At 45.5% G+C, this 19,053-nt stretch overlaps 1 protein-coding gene across 3 annotated transcripts in view; it reads right to left on the bottom strand.

Annotated features, from left to right (window-relative positions):
• Positions 1-16,054, bottom strand: part of GP2 (glycoprotein 2 (zymogen granule membrane)) — a 16,341-nt gene extending 287 nt beyond the window's left edge. The window contains exons 1-9 of one of the 3 annotated variants that reach the window (XM_006875958.1): positions 15,982-16,054; positions 13,026-13,469; positions 11,374-11,484; positions 9,016-9,227; positions 8,452-8,600; positions 6,082-6,327; positions 4,895-5,057; positions 3,645-3,729; positions 2,362-2,406 (exon numbers count right to left, since the gene is read on the bottom strand). In XM_006875958.1, coding sequence (XP_006876020.1) covers positions 2,362-2,406; positions 3,645-3,729; positions 4,895-5,057; positions 6,082-6,327; positions 8,452-8,600; positions 9,016-9,227; positions 11,374-11,484; positions 13,026-13,469; positions 15,982-16,054 — 1,528 coding nt within the window. Of the gene's footprint in view, positions 1-2,361; positions 2,407-3,644; positions 3,730-4,894; positions 5,058-6,081; positions 6,328-8,451; positions 8,601-9,015; positions 9,228-11,373; positions 11,494-13,025; positions 13,470-15,981 lie in introns of all 3 variants that reach the window. The other 2 variants (XM_006875960.1, XM_006875959.1) reach the window with 2 other exon arrangements.
• Positions 16,055-19,053: the final 2,999 nt, after the last annotated feature.

The following is a 19,053-nucleotide window of genomic DNA, read 5'->3' on the forward strand; positions in this document are numbered from 1 at the left end:
GGTAACTAAGGTCCAGCCCTCTGCCTCTTCAGCGGGGCTCACAAGCCAAGCCAGCTCCAATGGCGCCTCCAGCACCAGGCCTACGGCAGGGCAGTGGTTTGGGGTTTGGTTTTGTGCTTTGTTGTGTATCCCCAGTGTTAACGAAGGGGATATCCTAATAGTGTGAGAGATGTATCCCAGATACAAGATCACTCTCCTTCAGGACCCATGCCCCAACATTTCATAGTAAATTTCTGATGTTCTGGAAGATGGGAGAAGATCATAATTTTCAGAAGCGTGTTAGAAGATGAGACATGATAAGTACATGAAAACCGGTTTATAATTCTGAAACAAAATTAATTCTAAAGCATCAAAAATAGTTGTGGACGATAACAACAGAGGCAATGTAAACCATGAGTGCCCCCTTATGGTGTTACGCTGCCACTGCAGGAGACGACCACCTCCTACAGCCCTAGAGCTGATTTTGACTCAGAGGTTGTGGTTGTTAAGTGCCGTCAAGTCTGTTCCAACTCACAGTGACCCTGTAGAGGGTTTCTGAGGAGTAGCTGGTGTGTTTGAACCAGTGACTTCCGGGTTAACAGTCGAGTGCTTATCCTACAACGGCACGCCCTGTTGTTGCTGTTAAAGCCATCGAGTAGGTTCCAATTCATAGCAACCAGGTAGAGGGTTTCCAAAGAGCTGCTGGTTAGCAGTCCCATGCTTATCCTACAGCACCATACCAGCTTTTCTTCTTGTCCAAATATTTGCGCTAAGCATGGGAATGCCATCTTGGACTGAACATTTTTATACTCCAATCTAGTTGAAGGAGTACTGGTGTGGTGCTGTGGGTTAATGCACTGGACTGCAAAGTCAGCGGTTCAAGCTCACCAGCCACTCCACAGAAACCCTATAGAGGATCACTATGGGTCAGAACCAACTCAACAACACGTAACAACAATGTAACAATCTAGTTGGGACCTTGAGGATGGGAAGTTTTTCATATTTAGGTTCACTATTCTGGGTCATCTTATTAGCATATGTTTTCCATTTTATCCAAATACATTTCAAGGACTTGTCAGCGTGTTGAACTCCAGTTCATCCATCAAAACCCCATGTATCAAATTCAGAGTTACCATGCTGTAATTCTTTTCTAATTGTAGTTAATTGTTCTTGTATGTGTTCTTTCTGAATCATCTACTTGCTTATCATGTATTTGCTTACATGTCTGTCTCAACTTTGTAGTTCTTGTTCCCTCTGCCAGTAAGACTTGTCCCACAAATGTTTGTACTTGTGGTTCCTTTCTATCGTCTCCTGTAAAAATTTCTCTACCTTCTTCTCCATTCTGATCATGGATTCTCCCTGCATCATTCTTCCCTTCTCCCATGATCATTGAAGCAGCATACATTGATTGAGCACGTGACCACCAGAATAAAGATGACATTTCCCAGCTTCCTTTGCAGCCAGGTGTGGCCATGTGACCAAGCACTGGTTAGTGAGCTGCATGTGAAGGTGACCAAGCACTGGTTAGTGAGCTGCATATAAACTTCCCTCATGCTCCTTTATATACACCACTTCTGTCATGTTCCTGGCACCCTGTGGCCTAGATTTGAAGGCTAGCACTCCGGCTGCCATCTTGAATCTTGAAGATGAAGGCCACACCTTAAATAAGGTGGAAAGGTGAGCTGGAAGAAGCCTGGGTCCCTGATGACTTTTTAATGCCAACATATTATCGTTGGACCATTTTCCTATGGGCTACATGTATATGAAGGGGAAATGAATGTCTGCCTTATTTAAGACACTATTACCTACGCCACTAACTTTCCATTATATCACATTTTTGTTTCTTTAGCACATTTATCACTCTCTAAGTCACCCTGTTTACCTTTTACTGTCTATTTCCCACACTGTAACACAAGGTTTAAGGAGCTCTGGTAGCGTAATGGTTACGAGTTGGTCTGTTGTTCGAAACTACGAAACTACCAGCTGTTCTGCGGGAGAAAGAGGTGGCTTTCTGCTCCTGTAAAGATTTACAGCCTGGGAAACCCTGTGCAGGGTTGCTATGAGTCGGAACTGACTCCACGGCACATAACCACCACCATCAACACAATGTTCATAATGTGTCCTGTCTCTCTTGTTCACTATTATAGCCGCGGTGCCTAGAACAATGCCTGGTGCACAGTAGGTGCTCAATAAGTATTTGCTCTTTAATGCCGGACTCCTCTGCTAACCTGTGAGAAGTTCCAGACTTACAGTCTTAGGTCTGATTCCTTTCAGTGTCTACATTCCCTCGCATATAGAAGGGGCTGAATAAATGAGCACCGAGTTGAAAAAAGGAAAGAGAGGTCTGGTAGGGGTATGGGTGAGGCAGGAGAGATAAGGTACCTGAAACGCTAGGAGCTCCACTCAGGACACCGAGAGACTGGGCACCTGCGAACACAAGTAGAAGGTGATGGTTCTTCCGCCGGGATTCGCGTCTGGGGCCCCATAGCCATATCTACTCCCAAGTTCTCCAGAACCTGGTCATCACCACCACTGACAGTTCACTACTTCTAGTAGCATCTGTTACTTGAAAGGCATCTTTCTAAACAGTTTCATGGATTTTAAACTTAGGCATCCCAGGACATTTTCAAGGAAAATATTCTCATCCCCATTGGATAGGTGAGAAGACTGAGTCTCAACAATGTTAAGTAATTCATCAAGTTGACATTACCAGTAAGGGACAGAGCTTGGGTTTGAACCTCAGGCTGTTGGATTCCAAAGGGGAAGTTGGTAATCCTCCAGCTACCCTATGGCACTGCATGAGGCTTCAGGTTGAGGTCTCGGGGAGGGGAAAAGACAACTCAGAGCAGAGCCTTCTTCAAGAGGCAGGCTACTGGAGCCTCAGTTTACTCATCTGGAAAATGGGAGTGGTAACAGCACTTAATTCTGAGAGCTCTGGATCTGTTTCCCTGTGATATACATATAAAAGTGTTTGGCAAATTGCCAGACACAAAGAACGCAGTAGCATTACTTTTATCATTATTAACATCACTGCATCGTTTGGACCTAAAAAAAGCTTTCATTCTTCTGATTTCTTGACTCTTCCCCATAAGCCATGATAGAATGGCTCATCTAGATAGAACTGTGTGGGAATGAGGAAAATTTGGGACAGTTGAAAAAATGTTATATAGATAGATAGATAGATAGATAGATAGATAGATAGATAGATAGATAGATAGATATAGATCGATATAGATATATTTGGCACACGCTTGGCGGGGGCCCTTGGGAACAGACAGGGTAAGGAAAAATACATGTGCTTTGGAATCAGATAGAACTAAGTTCAAGCCTAACTTCAGTCATTCATGAGCTGGGTGATCTTGGGGGAGTCGTGTAATCTGTCTGAGCCTTAGTTTCTCACCAGTGGAGTGGACCCCATGGGAGGATAAGAGAGCTGATGGACACAGTGCTCAGTGTGATCTCTGTCACCCGGGAGTGTCATCATATATAGCAAAGGCTGTTATTATTACCAAATGCACCTTATGGGAAGACAGATCCATTGGGGGGAGGCTGCACTGAGGAGGCAGGAAGGCTCTGGGAAGTTGGGTTGGTGATGCTGGACGTATGTGGGTTAACCGTTGGCACGTGGCCAGCTGGCCCTTGTCAGTAGCATTTGGCCCCCTTACCTTTCCGAGTGATAGGTCCCAAATCTAGAACGTGGGCTGGATCAATGGCCACTCCATCACTGCGGAGTCTACTTCTCGAGCAAGACTGTGGGGTGGAGAAGTCTCATTATATCAAAACAGATGACCTCTGTGATGGGCAGCTCTGCCCAAAGAGCAGGGCCACACACACCAAAATGGCCCTAATGCTGATGCCAAGGCTAATTCACTCTAGAGAGTTCCCAATTTCATGCCAAGTAACCCAGGTCTGAATATCATTTCCACAATCTTTGATGTGTATAATTTTAGGCAAATGAGTTCACCTCTGTGAATCTCAGCTTCCTCATCTAGTAACTGGGGGTAATTATATTACCTCACATATACAGATGGGCCTCACCATGGTACCTCCTGGAGTCCTGGTGTGGCACTGTGGGTTAATGCGCTAGATCGCAAAGTCAGTTTTAGCCAATAGTTTTCTGGTTCAAGCTCACCAACCGCTCCTTGGAAACCCTATACAGGGTTGCTATGGGTTAGAACCAACTCAACAGCACTTAACAACAACACATTTATTGAATGCTTACTACAATGCACTGTACAAAGCTTGTCGCTAAATTACTAATCATCCCAACCAGGGAGGTACCATGTTGTTGTTGTTGTATAGGGTTTCCAAGGAGCAGCCGGTGAGCTTGAACCACTGACTTTGCGGTTCAAAGCGACTTTGCAGTCCAGCACATTAACCCACAGCATCACCCCTGGAGACAACAAATGGAGTTCAGAGTCAAATAGGAGTTAAGAGCATGGGGACTAGAGTCAGACTGCCTGGGGGACACATCTCAGCTCTACTGCTTTCTAGTGGTGAGTGTCTCAGTTTCCTCATCTGTACAATGGGGTCAATAAAAGCAATTCCTTCAAAGGTTATTGTGATAATTATATGAGCTATGGCATGTCAAAGTGTTGGCACAGTTCTTGACACACAAAAAGGTCTATTATGATTCTTTAAAATATGTCTGTGACAAGAAAACCTCATGAACAGGCTCATACATCCTGAAGACACAGAATGACTTACCCATGGGCTCTCAGGAGGCCTAAAGTCCATCCATCTATCTTTGCTGCTCCTCTTTCTCCCTCCTCCCAGCCATCCATTTACCCATCCACCTTTCATTGGCCCTCCTTCCATCTATCCATTCATCCACCCACCCATTCATGATTTCAATGGGGAGCCCGCCAGGCCCCAGGGCCAGGCTTTGAGGAGTTCAGTCCAAAGGGACACTCACCGGCTGGCACTCCTCAGAAAGGAAGTCACAGAGATGGACCTCACAATGCAGGAAAACTAGGTCATAATTTCCAGCAAACATGAACATCTGAACGGAGAACCGGCTTTCCGAGGACATCCCATTCTCTTCCACGTGGATAGTGGAATCCTTTAGATTGGGGCAGCTGGGAGGATGAGAGGGGCAAGGATCTAACTTGGAGAAGAGCTCGGGGGCCTGAGGCCTTTAATCTGTACCCAGTATAAAAACAGCATTCTGTGATTCCCTCAAGTTCCCTCTGTCATGACTACATGGGCCTTTTCTGAGTCTCTGTTTCCTGCAGAATATTACCCATAAACTCTCATGGTTTCAGTTATCAGGGGTACAGTCTTTGGAGGGAGGCAGACTGACTTCAAATCCCAACTGGGTCCTTTTAGCTAAATGATCATAAGCATATTATTCACTCTTGTTAAGCCTAAATTGTCTTGTCTGTAAAGTAATGTCTACCTCATAGTGCTGATTGGGCATTTAATGAAATAATCCATGTATATTTCTTAGTGCAGTGCTTGGCAAAGATAGATATTAGAATTATTAATATGGTTTGAATCATCTGAAATATGTATTCTCTTTCCTCTTGTCAATTAATTGTATTGTCAGGAGGGACCAGTCACCGGAGAAGGACAGCATATTTGGTAAGGTTGAGTGTTGGAGAAAAAAAGGAAGACCTCCAACAAGATGGATTGGCACAGTGGCAGCATCAATGGGCTTAAACATAGCAACGATTGTAAGGTTGACCCAGGGCTGGACAGTGTTTTGTTCTGTTATGCGTACGGTTGCTATGAGTCAGTACCAACTCGATGGCACCTAACAACAACAACAACAAAGTATCATAACATTTTATACCATGTCGATCAGTGTTAATATCTGCATAATATTCCATCATTACTTAATGATTTTCGAACAATGACCCTACTACCAAAATGAAACACTATTGGCATTTCTCTCCCCTGCCCCTGTTGTTTGTATTAATGCTTTAGAATAAAATCTCAAGAATGATCCTCCCTGATCAAGGGATATGGCCATGACACATAACATCAGATTCTTTTCCTAAAGAGATAAACTAATGTACGTAATTTCCAGACATAGATAAAGTGAACATTTCCCCCCAAACTACATGAAGGCAAAAATGTGACCTCCATATTGCCCAGTACCTGTTTCTAATGATGAAATATTTCACAGGGTCAGTCCTGTCCTTAGTGGGTGTCGCATAGCAGTTCTTCAACAGCAGGTTAAACCTGGAGGTATCTCCTCTTTCCAAGATGGCGCCCACGTAGAGCATAGATTCAACAGAGAGCACAGCTGCATCCCCTTCGTAAGGAGATGTGTAGTTCTGGTCTTGGAAAAGGGCCATCCTTACAGTGAACTCTCCTTCTCCACCCACACTGATGTTCAGGGAACTGAGGAAAGGGAAGTCATAAGAAAAGAAACATCAGGTTTTCCCCAGAGGGAGCACAGTAAACCAAGCGCCACAGAGGCCAATAAATCAAGGTCACAGAGGCAAAGACACATCTTTGATCTGTGAATGAACTGATCAGACAGGCATTTAAACTGAGAGTCCTGAGATACTTGACTGCTAACTAAAAAGTTGGAGGTTCAAATCTACCAGTCACTCTGCTCCAAAGAAATGTGACTGTCTACTTCTGTGAAGATTACAGCCCGGAAACCCTATGGGGCAGGATGAATCAGAATCCATTCAACTGCAATGGGCTTTTTTGGAAGCCTGGTGTGGGGCTGTAGGATAAGCACTGGACTGCTAACCACAAGGTCAGTGGTTCAAACCCACTAGCTACTCCTCAGTAACCCTATACATGATCGCTATGAGTCAGAACCAACTCGACAGCACTTCACAACAGACACTGACAGTGTCTGTCTCTGTGGCTTCTGTCAGGCCTCTTCCATGGCAGGGCACACTTATCTCTAACACTCAGAGCAACTTCAGGTGCAGAACTGTCTCTTGCCTGTAGAATGGGGATTAGAACCAGTTTTCTGAACACACCATTTATTTTTATCGGCAGATCTCTTCTATAATCTTCAATGAAACACAACAATTTTTAAAATATTTGAAAACAAAACAAAGCAGAGTAGTCCTTGAGTCATTTCCGTCTTCTGGCAATTGCAGGTGTTTCAGATTAGAGCTTTGCGCCTCTGCATTTTCAATGGCTGTGAGCCTCTTCAATGGCCAGGTCTTTCTTCCTGGGCACTCTGGGTAGTTTCAGACCACCAACCTCACAGTTAGTAGCCACATACTTAATCATTTGTGCCTCCCAAGGACTCCTTTTAACAAGATTGGTGACTTTAATTTTTATGAGCTTTAGGACCCCAAACAATAAAGTCTGAAAACCACGGAACTAGAAAATTTCTAAGGTTCCTTCTGATAATGGAGACAATAGAAAGATGGCAAGGGTACCCTGGATTTCTTGATTTGTGATAGCCCAGAAAGTCCCTTGGAAACTGTAGAAATGAGAAGTGAGTCATTCAACTCCAGGTACTGGAGATCCTGCAGAGAACCAAAGTCCTTACCCACATAGACTCCCTTCCAAAACGATCTTTTGGTTCTATTTCTGAGGGTGATGTTTCGCCAATCAAATCATTTTCTTAAAAGCAGTATGCAGAATGTTCTAGTCTGGGCTTAAATTCCACAGCTGTAGGGAAGCCTTCTTGCCCACCATGACCAGCCCCACGTTTAGGTCAGGAAACCTGGCTCCCTACTCCCAAAGCACCCCAGGTTTATTCCACAAAATGCTCATTTCATTAATAAATGATCATTGCCATAAATAGTTATTTAATGCCCTTGTCTCCAAGATGAATGGACTTCCCTGTCTATGTGTCCCTTGTTGTTGTTACGTGCTTTTGAATCTGTTCCTTTTTAAATCTTTGCGGGAGCAGAAAACCTCATCTTTCTCCCGTAGAGCAGTTGGCAGGCTCAAACCGCAGTCCAGTGTTTACTGAATGGAACCACCCCACTCGCCTATGTCTGTCCCTTTTGCTGTTGTTAAGTGTCATCAAGTCAGTTCCAACCCTATATAGGGATTCTGGAGAGCGGCTGGTGAGCTTGAAGAGCCAAAGTGGCGATTCAAACAACTTTATGGTCCAGTTCTTATCCTACAGTGCTACACCAGGATTCCCTTAGCACATCTAATAAGCACTATTTTAGATCCCTGTGTTACTTCATAATTGTTGTTAAGTGCCGTCGAGTCGGTTCCGACCCATATCGACCCTGTATGGGGTTTCCGAGGAGCAGCTGGTGAGCTTGAACCACTGACCTTGCAGTTGAAACGGCTTTGCAGTCTGGTGCATTTACACACAGTGCCACACCAGGACTTCATAATAATACACCTTAATATCCACATAGTAGTTTATTTCTGCTTTGCTCGTGCCGAATAGCCTTAATATCAGACCAACAATTACTTGTGAAGTGACTGGATGAACGAAAGGAGGTTGGGAGCATCCTGAGGGCATCTCAGGCTGTGGGTTTGGTCAGTGGCCCAGTGTGGGCCAGATGGAAAGGGTCAGTGTTGTACCTTACTATGGGCTGCAGCGCCATCTCAAGGCTGACTTTCATGTCCAGCGGGTAGGCACACTGGAAGTTGATGTTGAGGATGGTGTCTCTGATGATGAAATCGTCGACTAAGGAGAACATGTTTTTGTAGATGGCATGGGTTTGATTTCTCTTTGGCAGGAAAACAAAACCACATATATGTTCACGTGAGCATGTATGGAGTGGTATCTGACCCAGGCATTCCTAGCTCCAGAATCATGCCTTCAACCATCTGACACTCAAAGAGATCAAAGGGTCCTCTGCTCTATGGCATTAACTCTTCATGAGGATGCAAGTGAAGAGACAAAACTTAGAAAAATCAATGATTGACCTGGAGGGGTGAGTCTGGAACCCGTGTACTTTTCCCTCTGCTGACCCCTCCCACATCATAGCTATTAAAAGGATCATAATCATAGCTCACAGTCATTGAGGTCTACGTGAATGACCATGTTTAATCTCCCATAATTCTAAAGAACCCAAAGGCTACATGATCTGTCCACTCTTACAGCTCCCGGTGGGAGATCCCAGCAGCCCCCTTCCTGCTTACCTCCAAGGTGTTTCCACAGGCACCTGCCTGGACGGGGCTGACTATGGAGACCCAGTTCCTCTCCTCCGGCTTTGTGGTGCTGCTGCAATTCAAATCCTGCAGGTATGCAATGACCTGCTCCCCAAAGCCCAGGGCTTCCAGCCGACACTTGTCCAGGGACACCTTGATCTCTGTGGGCCCACAGTCCAGCTGAGGCTGCAAACTGTGGACATCTGGAAAACCAAGAGACACATAGGTGTAATGTACAGGGTCCGGGAAGCAGCGGGCAAGCTTGCGTTCTCTGCCCTTTGGCAAAACTGCTGCGTGTATAAGGAGCTGGGTAAACTGAAAGGGGGCTGGGACCCAGGTGGAATTCCAAAATTTCCAAGCATACTGTATATGCAGACAAGGCTAGGGTCTTTGTGTCTTGTCGCCCTTAGGGACTGGGATCTTTCTACTCTGTTTTCCAGTTGTTGTTGTTGTTGTTGTTATGTGCCGTGGAGTCGGAACCGACCCATAGCGACCCTGTAGAGGGTTTCCGAGGGTGTAAATCTTTACGGGAGTAGAAAGCCTCATCTTTCTCCCACAGAGCAGCTGGTAGTTTCGAACTGCTGACCTTGCGGTTCACAGCCCGAGTCGTAACCACTACGCTACCAGACTAGACTAAAAATCAGCTACATCATACTGCTATTTCCTGTCTTTGTGAAGCCAGCTCACCTGAGCCGGTTCAAAGCCATCTTTTTCTTTCATTCCACATCTATTTCACAAATGTGTCTTGAGGATTGCACAAGGGGGCTTCAAAAAGTGTTTGGTAAAAGAGAATTTAAAATAATGGAATTGTTCCATGAGCTTTTTGAAGTTCCTCATACTATCTTCCAGTGACTGTTCTAGGCACTGGGAACGGTGTTTCTCAAAGCCAACAAAATCCCAACTCATATGAAATGTATATTCTGATAGGGGAGAGACAGGAAGTAACCAGAAGTAGAATTTAATTCATTCATGGATGTATTGATTCCGCGTACACTTACTAACCACCTCCCCCTAACCCCCTTGCTACACTCATCCAACACAAAGATGAATAAAATATGGATGGCGCCTACGAGGACTCTGTGGCCTTGTAAAAAACAACAACAACAACATACCAGCAGCTTATTATAATTCAGTGTGATGAAGGCACTAACAAAGTATGTTCCAGGTGTGTGTGTGCATGTGTTGGGTTTGGGTCGGGGGAGGAGTGTGCCCCAGAAGGCACATAAAAGTCTGCAGGCTGAGTCAGGGCAAGATTCATAGGTGTTTTGCAGGCCTATGAATAAGGCCAGTGAAGACATTCCAGGCTCAGGGAAGAGCAGACATGTTTGTGAAAGGGTGGTGTGTGTAGAAGGGGAGAAGAGACTTCAGAGGTACAGGATCTAAGAATGGGATGGACGGAGCTGTGGGAGATGGAGAAGTAAGCAAAAGCCAGATCATAAAGGGATTGTGTCTGGAAACTATGAGAACCCACTGAACAGCTACTGTCAGCCGATGGGAGCTATCAGGGTGCAGATGGGCTTCCTCAAAACCTAGCATCTGATGCTGAGCCTCTGAGGTCTCATTCATCCAATGAGCTACAACATGGCAAATCCAGTGCTGCAATAGGAACCTCTCCATGTCCTTGACATGAAGGTCCTGAAGACATTTGAACTTAGCTCCCACATTGGCAGAGTTTTTGTCCCCAGTGCCTTTGACTGTCCCTTCTGGGTCAAGCCCACCCATGCCCAAGCGAATCCTTACAGCCTGGGTTTCAGCTGTTGGCCCGGCTCTTTTTTCCATCCCTGAACCGCCATCCTTGCAACCCTCCCTGGCTTCATATAATCTGGAATTGAGAGTCAAATTCCATGTATCCAATAGTGAAAGTGCCATGGGCTGCCAAAAGAACCAGCAGATCTGTGTTGGAAGAAGTGCAGCCAGAGTGCTCCTTGGAGGCCAAGATGGCCAAACTTCGTCTCTCATACTTTGGAAATATTGTCAGGAGGGACCAATCACTAGAGAAGGATATCATGTTTGGTAAGGTGGAGGGTCAGAGATAAAGAGAAAGACCTCCAGCGAGATGGATTGGCAAAATGGCAGCATCGATGGGCTCAAGCGTGGCAACAATTGTGAAGTTGGCCCAGGACCGGGCAGTGTTTCATTCTGTTTTGCATAAGATCGCTATAACTCGGTACTGACTCGATGGCACCTAAGAACAACTCTGATTCATATTTTGTTCTGAACCTCTGATGTTCCTTTCCTTCTGCTCAACCCTAGACCCTGCTCACTCAGGAAGGAACCCACAGCACCACCCCACTGCCTACCCAGGAAGACAGCTAAGGCATTGCGTTACTAGAACAGTAACTTAGTCACCAGAGCTATTGAGGTCCTGCTTGCAGAAGCAGTCCCAGACACCATCGACGGAGCGGCACTCCTCCTCAGGACGGCAGGGCCTGTCACACTTGTCCTTCACAGTGGTGGGGTCTATTGGCAACATGGAGGAGACATGGAGAGAGAAGATTAGAACACAAAGCAGTAGAACCCAAGGTTCCCAAGTCCAACCTTCGCATCCCCTCCAAGGCCCAGAAGTCTTTTCCAAGTAGTTAGTGGAAGGGCCAAGCCTCAAACCCAGGCTTCCTGACCCCCAACCCAGTATAGTAAGTGAGAACCACAAAGCTGACCTTTTATTGATGACTATGTCCTAAGCACCATTCTTAGCACTCTCCAAGGGTTCGTTCATTCAATCCCCATGATGACAATTTGAGATAGGACAGCAGAGTGGATGGATGCTGGGCCTACATTATCTGGATTCAAATCCCACCTCTGTTAGATTCCAGCTCTGTGATTTCGGGAGCATTAGTTAACCTCTCTGTGCCCTAGATTCCTCATCTAGGATAATTAGAGCATCTATCTCTTAAAGCTGGTGAGATGATTCAATTAGTTAAGATGTCTAAAGTGCTTCAAATACTAGCAGGGATCGTGTAAGCATTATCTGTTAGCTGCTATTTCTGCCATTCAGATCAGAACACTGAGGTTCAGAGAGGTAAATTAAACTTCCAAAATAGAAATGGAATCCAAAAATAATTCTTCATTTCATGCTATACAAATTTATAAGTCAGATTTGATCCTTGAATTTGAGCCTCTGCATTTACTGGAAATGCTAGAACACCTGATAGGCCTTGTGCTGTATTCACTATGGGCAGTAACTGGATTGCTGAGTTGTGTTCTGTGTAGAAGTCTTGATGTGGCACTGTAGAATAAGTGCAGGACTGCAAGGTCAGTTTGAACCACAAGGTCAGTGGTTCAAACTCACCAGTCGCTCCTTGGACTGGTTGCACACAGGGTCGCTATGAGTTGGAATCAACTTGATGGAATTTAACAATAATAAAAACAACACTAGGCTATGTGCTCATGAGAGCAGCAGTCAAGAAATCAAACAATGTATTGCATTGGGCAAATCTGCTGCCAAAGAGCTCTTTAAAGAGTTAAAGAACAAAGATGTCACTTTAAGAACTAAGGTGTGCCTCATTTGCATGTGAAAGGTAGACAATGACTAAGGAAGGCCATAGACAGAATCAATGCATTTGAAGTTTGGTGTTGGGGAAGAATATGGACTGCCAGAAGAACAAACAAATCTGTCATGTAAGAAGTACAGTCAGAATGCTCCTTAGAAGTGAGAATGGTGTGACTTTGTCTCTCGTACTTGGGGAATGTTAGAAGAAACCAGTTCCTGGAGAAGAACATCATGCTTGGAAAAGTGGAGTGTTAGCAAAAAAGAGGAAGACCCCCCCAGTGAGACAGTGACATAATAGTAGTAACAATAAAATTGCATATAACAATTGTGAGGATGTCGCAGGACAGGGCGGTGTTTTGTTCTGTTGTGTGTAGGGTTACTATGAGTTGAAATAGACTTGATGGTACCTAACAACAACAACAGTGGACCTGCTCCTCCCATACCTTACTGACCCTGGGCATTTCTCTGGGTGGTACCCCTCTGTATCTGTCCCTGGGTTCCCAATGCCCACCTGTGCAATATCTCAGATCACAGTCGGGCGTATCCTCCAATCGGTACACATAGTACCCGCCAGGGCAGGCCTTCACCAACACCTCCTTTTCCCAAAGGCAGCAGTTTTCACTCCAGTGGGCACAAGCAGTGCGGTTGACAATGCCTTCCTCATTGGAAGGGTGGGTCCCGCTCAGCCACAGGGGAGCAGCTGTCTGGCACCGGAACATTGGGACACAGGTCTCTGGCATCTGAACTCCCCCTTCACCCACAAAGCGGTACCAGCCTTGAAGGTTCCGATCACATAGCTGCCCATTAGTTTCTGTGTTCTCTATGCTTCTGGAGGGGTCGTCCAATTGTGTGTATTTTTGACAAGGGTCAAAACAGACGTGGGCCTCTGGGGTGCCAGGAGCCCCACACTCCAAGCCCAGTTCATAAGAACTGGCGTTGGCGGTAGTTCTCAAACCTGGAAAAGTGACAGAGTGTGCTTAGGTTAACTCAACAACCCATCCCCCCTCTCCCACACACACACATACTGTTTGGATCTGCTAAGGTCTCTAAATGGAATCTCTGATGAAGACAACAGCCACAGCAACCTGACCACCTTGGGGGTCAGAATCATCAGTGAGGGCTTTGGGTAATATTTTGCATATATTTAAGCCAAACCTCAGAGGGGGGACATTCATATTGGGGAAGGTGCCCTGGAATAAAATACAATGCTCTTTATCCCACTTCCTGTATCGTAGACAGTTTTCAGTATCTCTAGACATACGATTAAAAATCTAGTCTGGGATTTCTCAACCTCGGTCCTACTGACACTTTGCACTAGGTAATTCTCTGTTGTGGGGGGTTGTCCTGTGCGCTGTAGGATGCTCAGCAGCATCCCTGACCTCCACTGACAATCACACCATCCCTGACGCCCACTTGTGGCAACCAAAAATGTCTCCTAACATTGCCAAATATCTCCTGGGCAGTAAAATCAGCCCTAGTTAGGGACCGCTGATTGATGATCTCCTGTGATTTTTAATAGTTTTAGGGATGGTGACTGATAAGTCACTTTAAATGCAGGAAGAGCCTGAAGTGCAGCGGGGGAATGACCACGGGTTTGGGAGCTGGGCAAGCTGGGTCCCCATCCAGCTCCACACCGTCTACCCAGATACTCTATCTGGACGAGCTTGGCCTATAATTTGATTTTCCCAAGACTCATCTGCAAAACACTTGTGAGCAAACTTCACCCATTCTCACAATCTGGGTCATGATGTATTTTGTCACATCTGTGTGCCCTGTCTTATTATTACTGACAATGTTTCTTTCAACGATTTGCTTTAAAATGTTCCATCCTAGGGAAAAATGGAGTCCTGGTGTGGCGCCGTGGGCTAATGCGTCAGACTGCAAAGCCATTTGAACTGCAAAGTTGGTGGTTCCAGTTCACCAGCTGCTTCTTGGAAACCCTATACAGGATCGCTATGGGTCGAAACCAACTCAACAGCACTTAACAATAACAATAAGCAAGAATACCTGTGAACCTACAGGTAAGATGTACTAGTTACTTTTTTTTCTATTACACATGTTGTTGTCATTATTAAGTGCCATCCAGATGGTTCTATCCTATAGCGACCCTGTATAGGGTTTCCAAGGAGCAGCTGGTAAGGTGGAACCACCAATCTTGCGGTTCAAACTGATTTTGCGGTCCAGCGCATTAACCCACAGTGCCACCCCAGGACTCCATGAAATAACTATTACAATTGCTGTTGTCAAGCGTCATTGAATCCGTTCCGATGCACAGAGACCCTGTATAGGGTTTCCCAGGAGTGGCTGGTGGGTCTGAACCACAGACCTTCTTGTTAGAAGTCTAGTGCTTACACATGTACCCTTAGAATCATCTTGGGATATGTATACCCCATTTGGGAAATAGTTTTAAAGGATTGTTAGAGGATTAAATGAAATGAAATGTGTAAAAAATCAAGCAAAGAGCCTGGGTCATGGTAAAATCCAGCTACTTCTCCTGTCTAGTTCTGATTGGTTGAAGCGTGTGAGTTCATGAATGGTGGTCTAAGTCCACAGACATGGTATCAGGGAACAGGGAAATCCAGACACAGAAAGAGGGTTTGTGGTTGTCAGAGGTAGGTAGAGGGATTTGGGGGCAGTTGACTGTTTAATGGGAATGGGATTTCTGTGTGGAGTGTTGGAAAATTCTGGGATTAGTTACGATGGTGGCTGTACACATTCCTGAACGCACATAACGCCATGGACTTGGCACTTTGAGATGGTTAAAAAGGAAAGTTTGATTTTATGTGGAGTTTTCCACAATCACACAGAGAGGCTTTCAAGCCTTGCTCCTGTGTTTTCTGTAAGGAAAGGAGGCTGCACACCTGCTGTTCCGGCATGATCTCCAGAACACTCTGTCCCTTCCCATCAGGACCCCGCCTCCCACAGGTGGCCTGGGCAGAAATTTTCCCCTTGGTGTCAAGCCTGAGAATACTTTGCACAAACATCTAAGATGCCCAAATCCTAGAAGATCCGTGGAAGGGCCATAAAGAGACCATCTAATTTAGTTCTTTCATTTTTCAGATAAGCAAATGGATACCAAGAAAGCGGAAGGCACTACTTGCTAAGACAAGGGGACAGAATGACTGGGTGGCCAAGAGAGGGATGCAGCCAAGTCTTGATTTCCAGTCTTTGGCCATTTGCAATGATTTCTTTATTATCTTCTCCAACCTGGGCTCTCCAACCTCCCCCACATCTGAGCAGAGAAAGTTATATAATCTGCTCCCCACTGCTATATGAGGATAATTTTTTATTTGACCCTTAATTCTTTGAGAGGTGATGACTTGATTCTGACTTCTAGCTTCTGAGTCTCTGCTTTATATAAGTCGCTTTTCTCGTGCTGACCTTGAACCTGCTGCTCTCTCCCTCCCTACCCACTCCACAGTCGTGCTGGGTATGTGAGATGCCCCAGTAAGAAGACCACAACTCACCTTGTTGCTCTGCCAATACCAACATCAGAATGCAGGAGACTGAGGCCAACCACAGGAGACCAGAGCCCACCATCCTCGGTATATACACTGAGACTCACTCAGCAGTGTGAAGACTCCTTATGTAGCTATTTGGAGGGAAACACAAGTTAGGATCAAGGAGCTCTGGTAGCGTAGTGGTTACAAATTGGGCTGCAAACCGCAAGGTCAGCAGTTCGAAAATGCCAGCTGTTCCGCGGGAGAAAGAAGAGGCTTTCTGCTCCTGTAAAGATTTACAGCCTCGGAAACCCTGTACAGGGTCGCCATGAGTCGGAACCGACTCCACAGCACATAACAACAACAAATTAGGATCAAGGAGGACGACCTCTGGGTGTGAGGATGAGAGTGAGCTCTCACATCAGTGTAGCACCTACTTGATAACATGATGACGTGCCTGTTCCAAACCCTTTACATACTTTATCTCATTTAAGACTCTCTACGCACTTGGAGTCCTGGTGTAGCACTGTAAGATGAGCACTATTCCACAAGGTCGGTTTGAACCACACAGTACGAGTTCAAACTCACCAGCTACTCCTCAGAAACCCTATACAAGGTTGAGTTGAAACCAGCTTGGCAGCATTTAACCACAACAACAAAAAACCCTGGACTGTTAACCACAAGGTTGGCAGTTCAGCGCACCAACGACTCCTTGGAAACCCCATATGGAGTCGCCATGACTTAAAACTGACTCTGCGGCACTTAGCGATCACAATAACATATTCATGACATTCTTACCTACAAGGAAAGTACTAATCTTTATTTTACAGATGAAGAAGCTAAGACTGGGGAGCACTCATCTAATAATCAGTAACTGAGCCTCTCCTATGTGCAGGACGTTGTTGTTGTTGTGTGCCTTGCAGCCCGATTCGTAACCAGTACGCCACCAGAGCTCCTCTAAGTGCAGGAACTGTACTAAAAGTTAAGTGGCTTCCTTACAGTCCCAGGCCCAGGGTCTCAGAAACAATTCCTGTGCCGTCTTTCATGAATGGCTTTATTGTTTTAAAGTAGGTGTGGCATAGAGAAAGGGAGCAGAGTGGTAGGGATAGAAGGTAGGCCTAAAGGGTGAGGTTGGCAGCATGGAAGCCAAACGCAAGCTTGAAACTGGTCAGTACGGTAAAATCTCAATATGGTCCCTGCTTGGGTTTGAGGTAGAGGCTCTCCAGAGATCAGCTGCAGCCTGTGAATGCCTACAGACAAAAGTATTGACTGTCCTTTCTTAGCTTAGTGCATCAGGTACACAATAAACTGGAAAAGGAAGTTGTCATAATCCCATGACAATTGACATACTCCCACAGCTTGCAGAGGAGAGCTCTATGTGTGTAGACTTCCATGAGGGTATCTCTTGCTCTTAGCAAAGTACACGGCACATGAGTGGTGCTCAATAAAGTTGAAGGTTGGGCAAAAGTAGAGGTGCGGGTGGCAAGACAAAAGCAACGCCCCTCACTCAGACCACAGTTATTCTTCTGGGACTGTGTCTCCCAGGATGGGCAAATCTTTGGGTGACTTCTTACAGCCTCTGGAAGATTTCAGTTGAAGACAGAGAGCTACTTCTGGAAGGAATAGCTTGAATATGGGACCAGAGAGCAGAGACGGGAGCGCACCCAGGACTGGCACTTCTTGGAGAGGAGATTCCAAGTTGATGCCCGTCTTCCTGGGTAAGACCTGGCATAGCCAACAGACATCCGGAATCATGGACTAAATGGCACACACAGTGATATCTGGGGCACCTGACAATAACCAAGAATCGAAACTCCTTGTTGGGTCCTGAAGATTTCCAGAAACAAACAAGCCTGTCAAATTGAGTTAGTCCTCAGGAGAAAGGCTACTGGGACTTGGAGCAGGACTTACCTTGGGGCAAGATCACAGAGCCTGAGAGGAAGTGTTCCTCCTCAGCCAGTTGTGGGAAAGCAAGCTGCTGTAGGGTGACCTTTTATTGTAATTTCCTGGCCATGTGGCTCTCTGTGATTGGTGCTGACGTACGACCCGTTAGTCTAGAAGGCATACACCAGGCTTGCTAGGTATGCCGAGATAACCAATTTACAGCGAAGAATGGTGCAAGTCGGGCCCTTTGCCACCACCGTTCCAATGGAAACCGTTCCAGCAGTATAACCTTCATCCAAAACTTCTCTAAGAACAGTATCAGTTTGTACTGAGTACTAACCACATTGGGCATTGCTGACTGCTTTGCATCCATTAGTTCTAAAGCTTAATCCTCACAGCAAACCAAGGAAGTTGGTAGTGTATCTACTATCAGAAACAAACACTAATAAATGAAGCTTAATATGCAAAAGGAAGTGAAGCGAAGTCCAAAAGGCGCTTATTTGTACAATGGATTTCCAATTGTACCTTGTGTTACTGACTAATAGCCGTAATCACTCCGACCTCTGCCTGGAGGTTGCTTTGCTTGGGATTAGTTACAGCCAGAGAATAAATAAAAAAGGGAAGAATGGGCATCTTCATATTTAACCCACAGAATTGTAAACGAAAGAGGTTAAAACTAAAGGAACTTACATCAGATGTAAGAATGATGGGGGCCAACATGCAGTCCCAGGAAGGAAAAGGCCAGATATAAAGCATTTGGGAAGAATATGTCAAGCTGTAAATCATTTTTCCCTGGAAAAAAATGTGTTCATGACTATAATTATGTATAACTGATTACAATTATGTGTCGTCATTGTTGTTAAGTGCTGTCGAGTCGATTCCGACCCATAGCTACCCTGTATAGGGTTTCCAAGAAACAGTTGGTGAGTTTGAATCACCAACCTTGTAGTTCAAACGACTTTGCAGTTTCACACATTAACCTACAGTGCCACACCCAACAAATGGGTTCTAACTCATAGCCACCCTATGCACAAGAGAACAAAACACTGCCCAGTCCTGCTCTGTCCTCACAATTGTTGTTACGTTTGAGTCCATTGCTGCTGCCAATGTATCAGTCCATCTCGTTGGGGGTCTTCCTCTTTTTCACTCACCCTCCGCTTTATCAAGCATGATGTCCTTCTCCAGGGAGTGATCCCTCCTGATTATATGTCTGAA

The sequence above is a fragment of the Chrysochloris asiatica genome, unplaced genomic scaffold (assembly GCF_000296735.1).
Source record: "Chrysochloris asiatica unplaced genomic scaffold, ChrAsi1.0 scaffold00348, whole genome shotgun sequence".
Lineage (NCBI taxonomy): Eukaryota > Metazoa > Chordata > Mammalia > Afrosoricida > Chrysochloridae > Chrysochloris > Chrysochloris asiatica.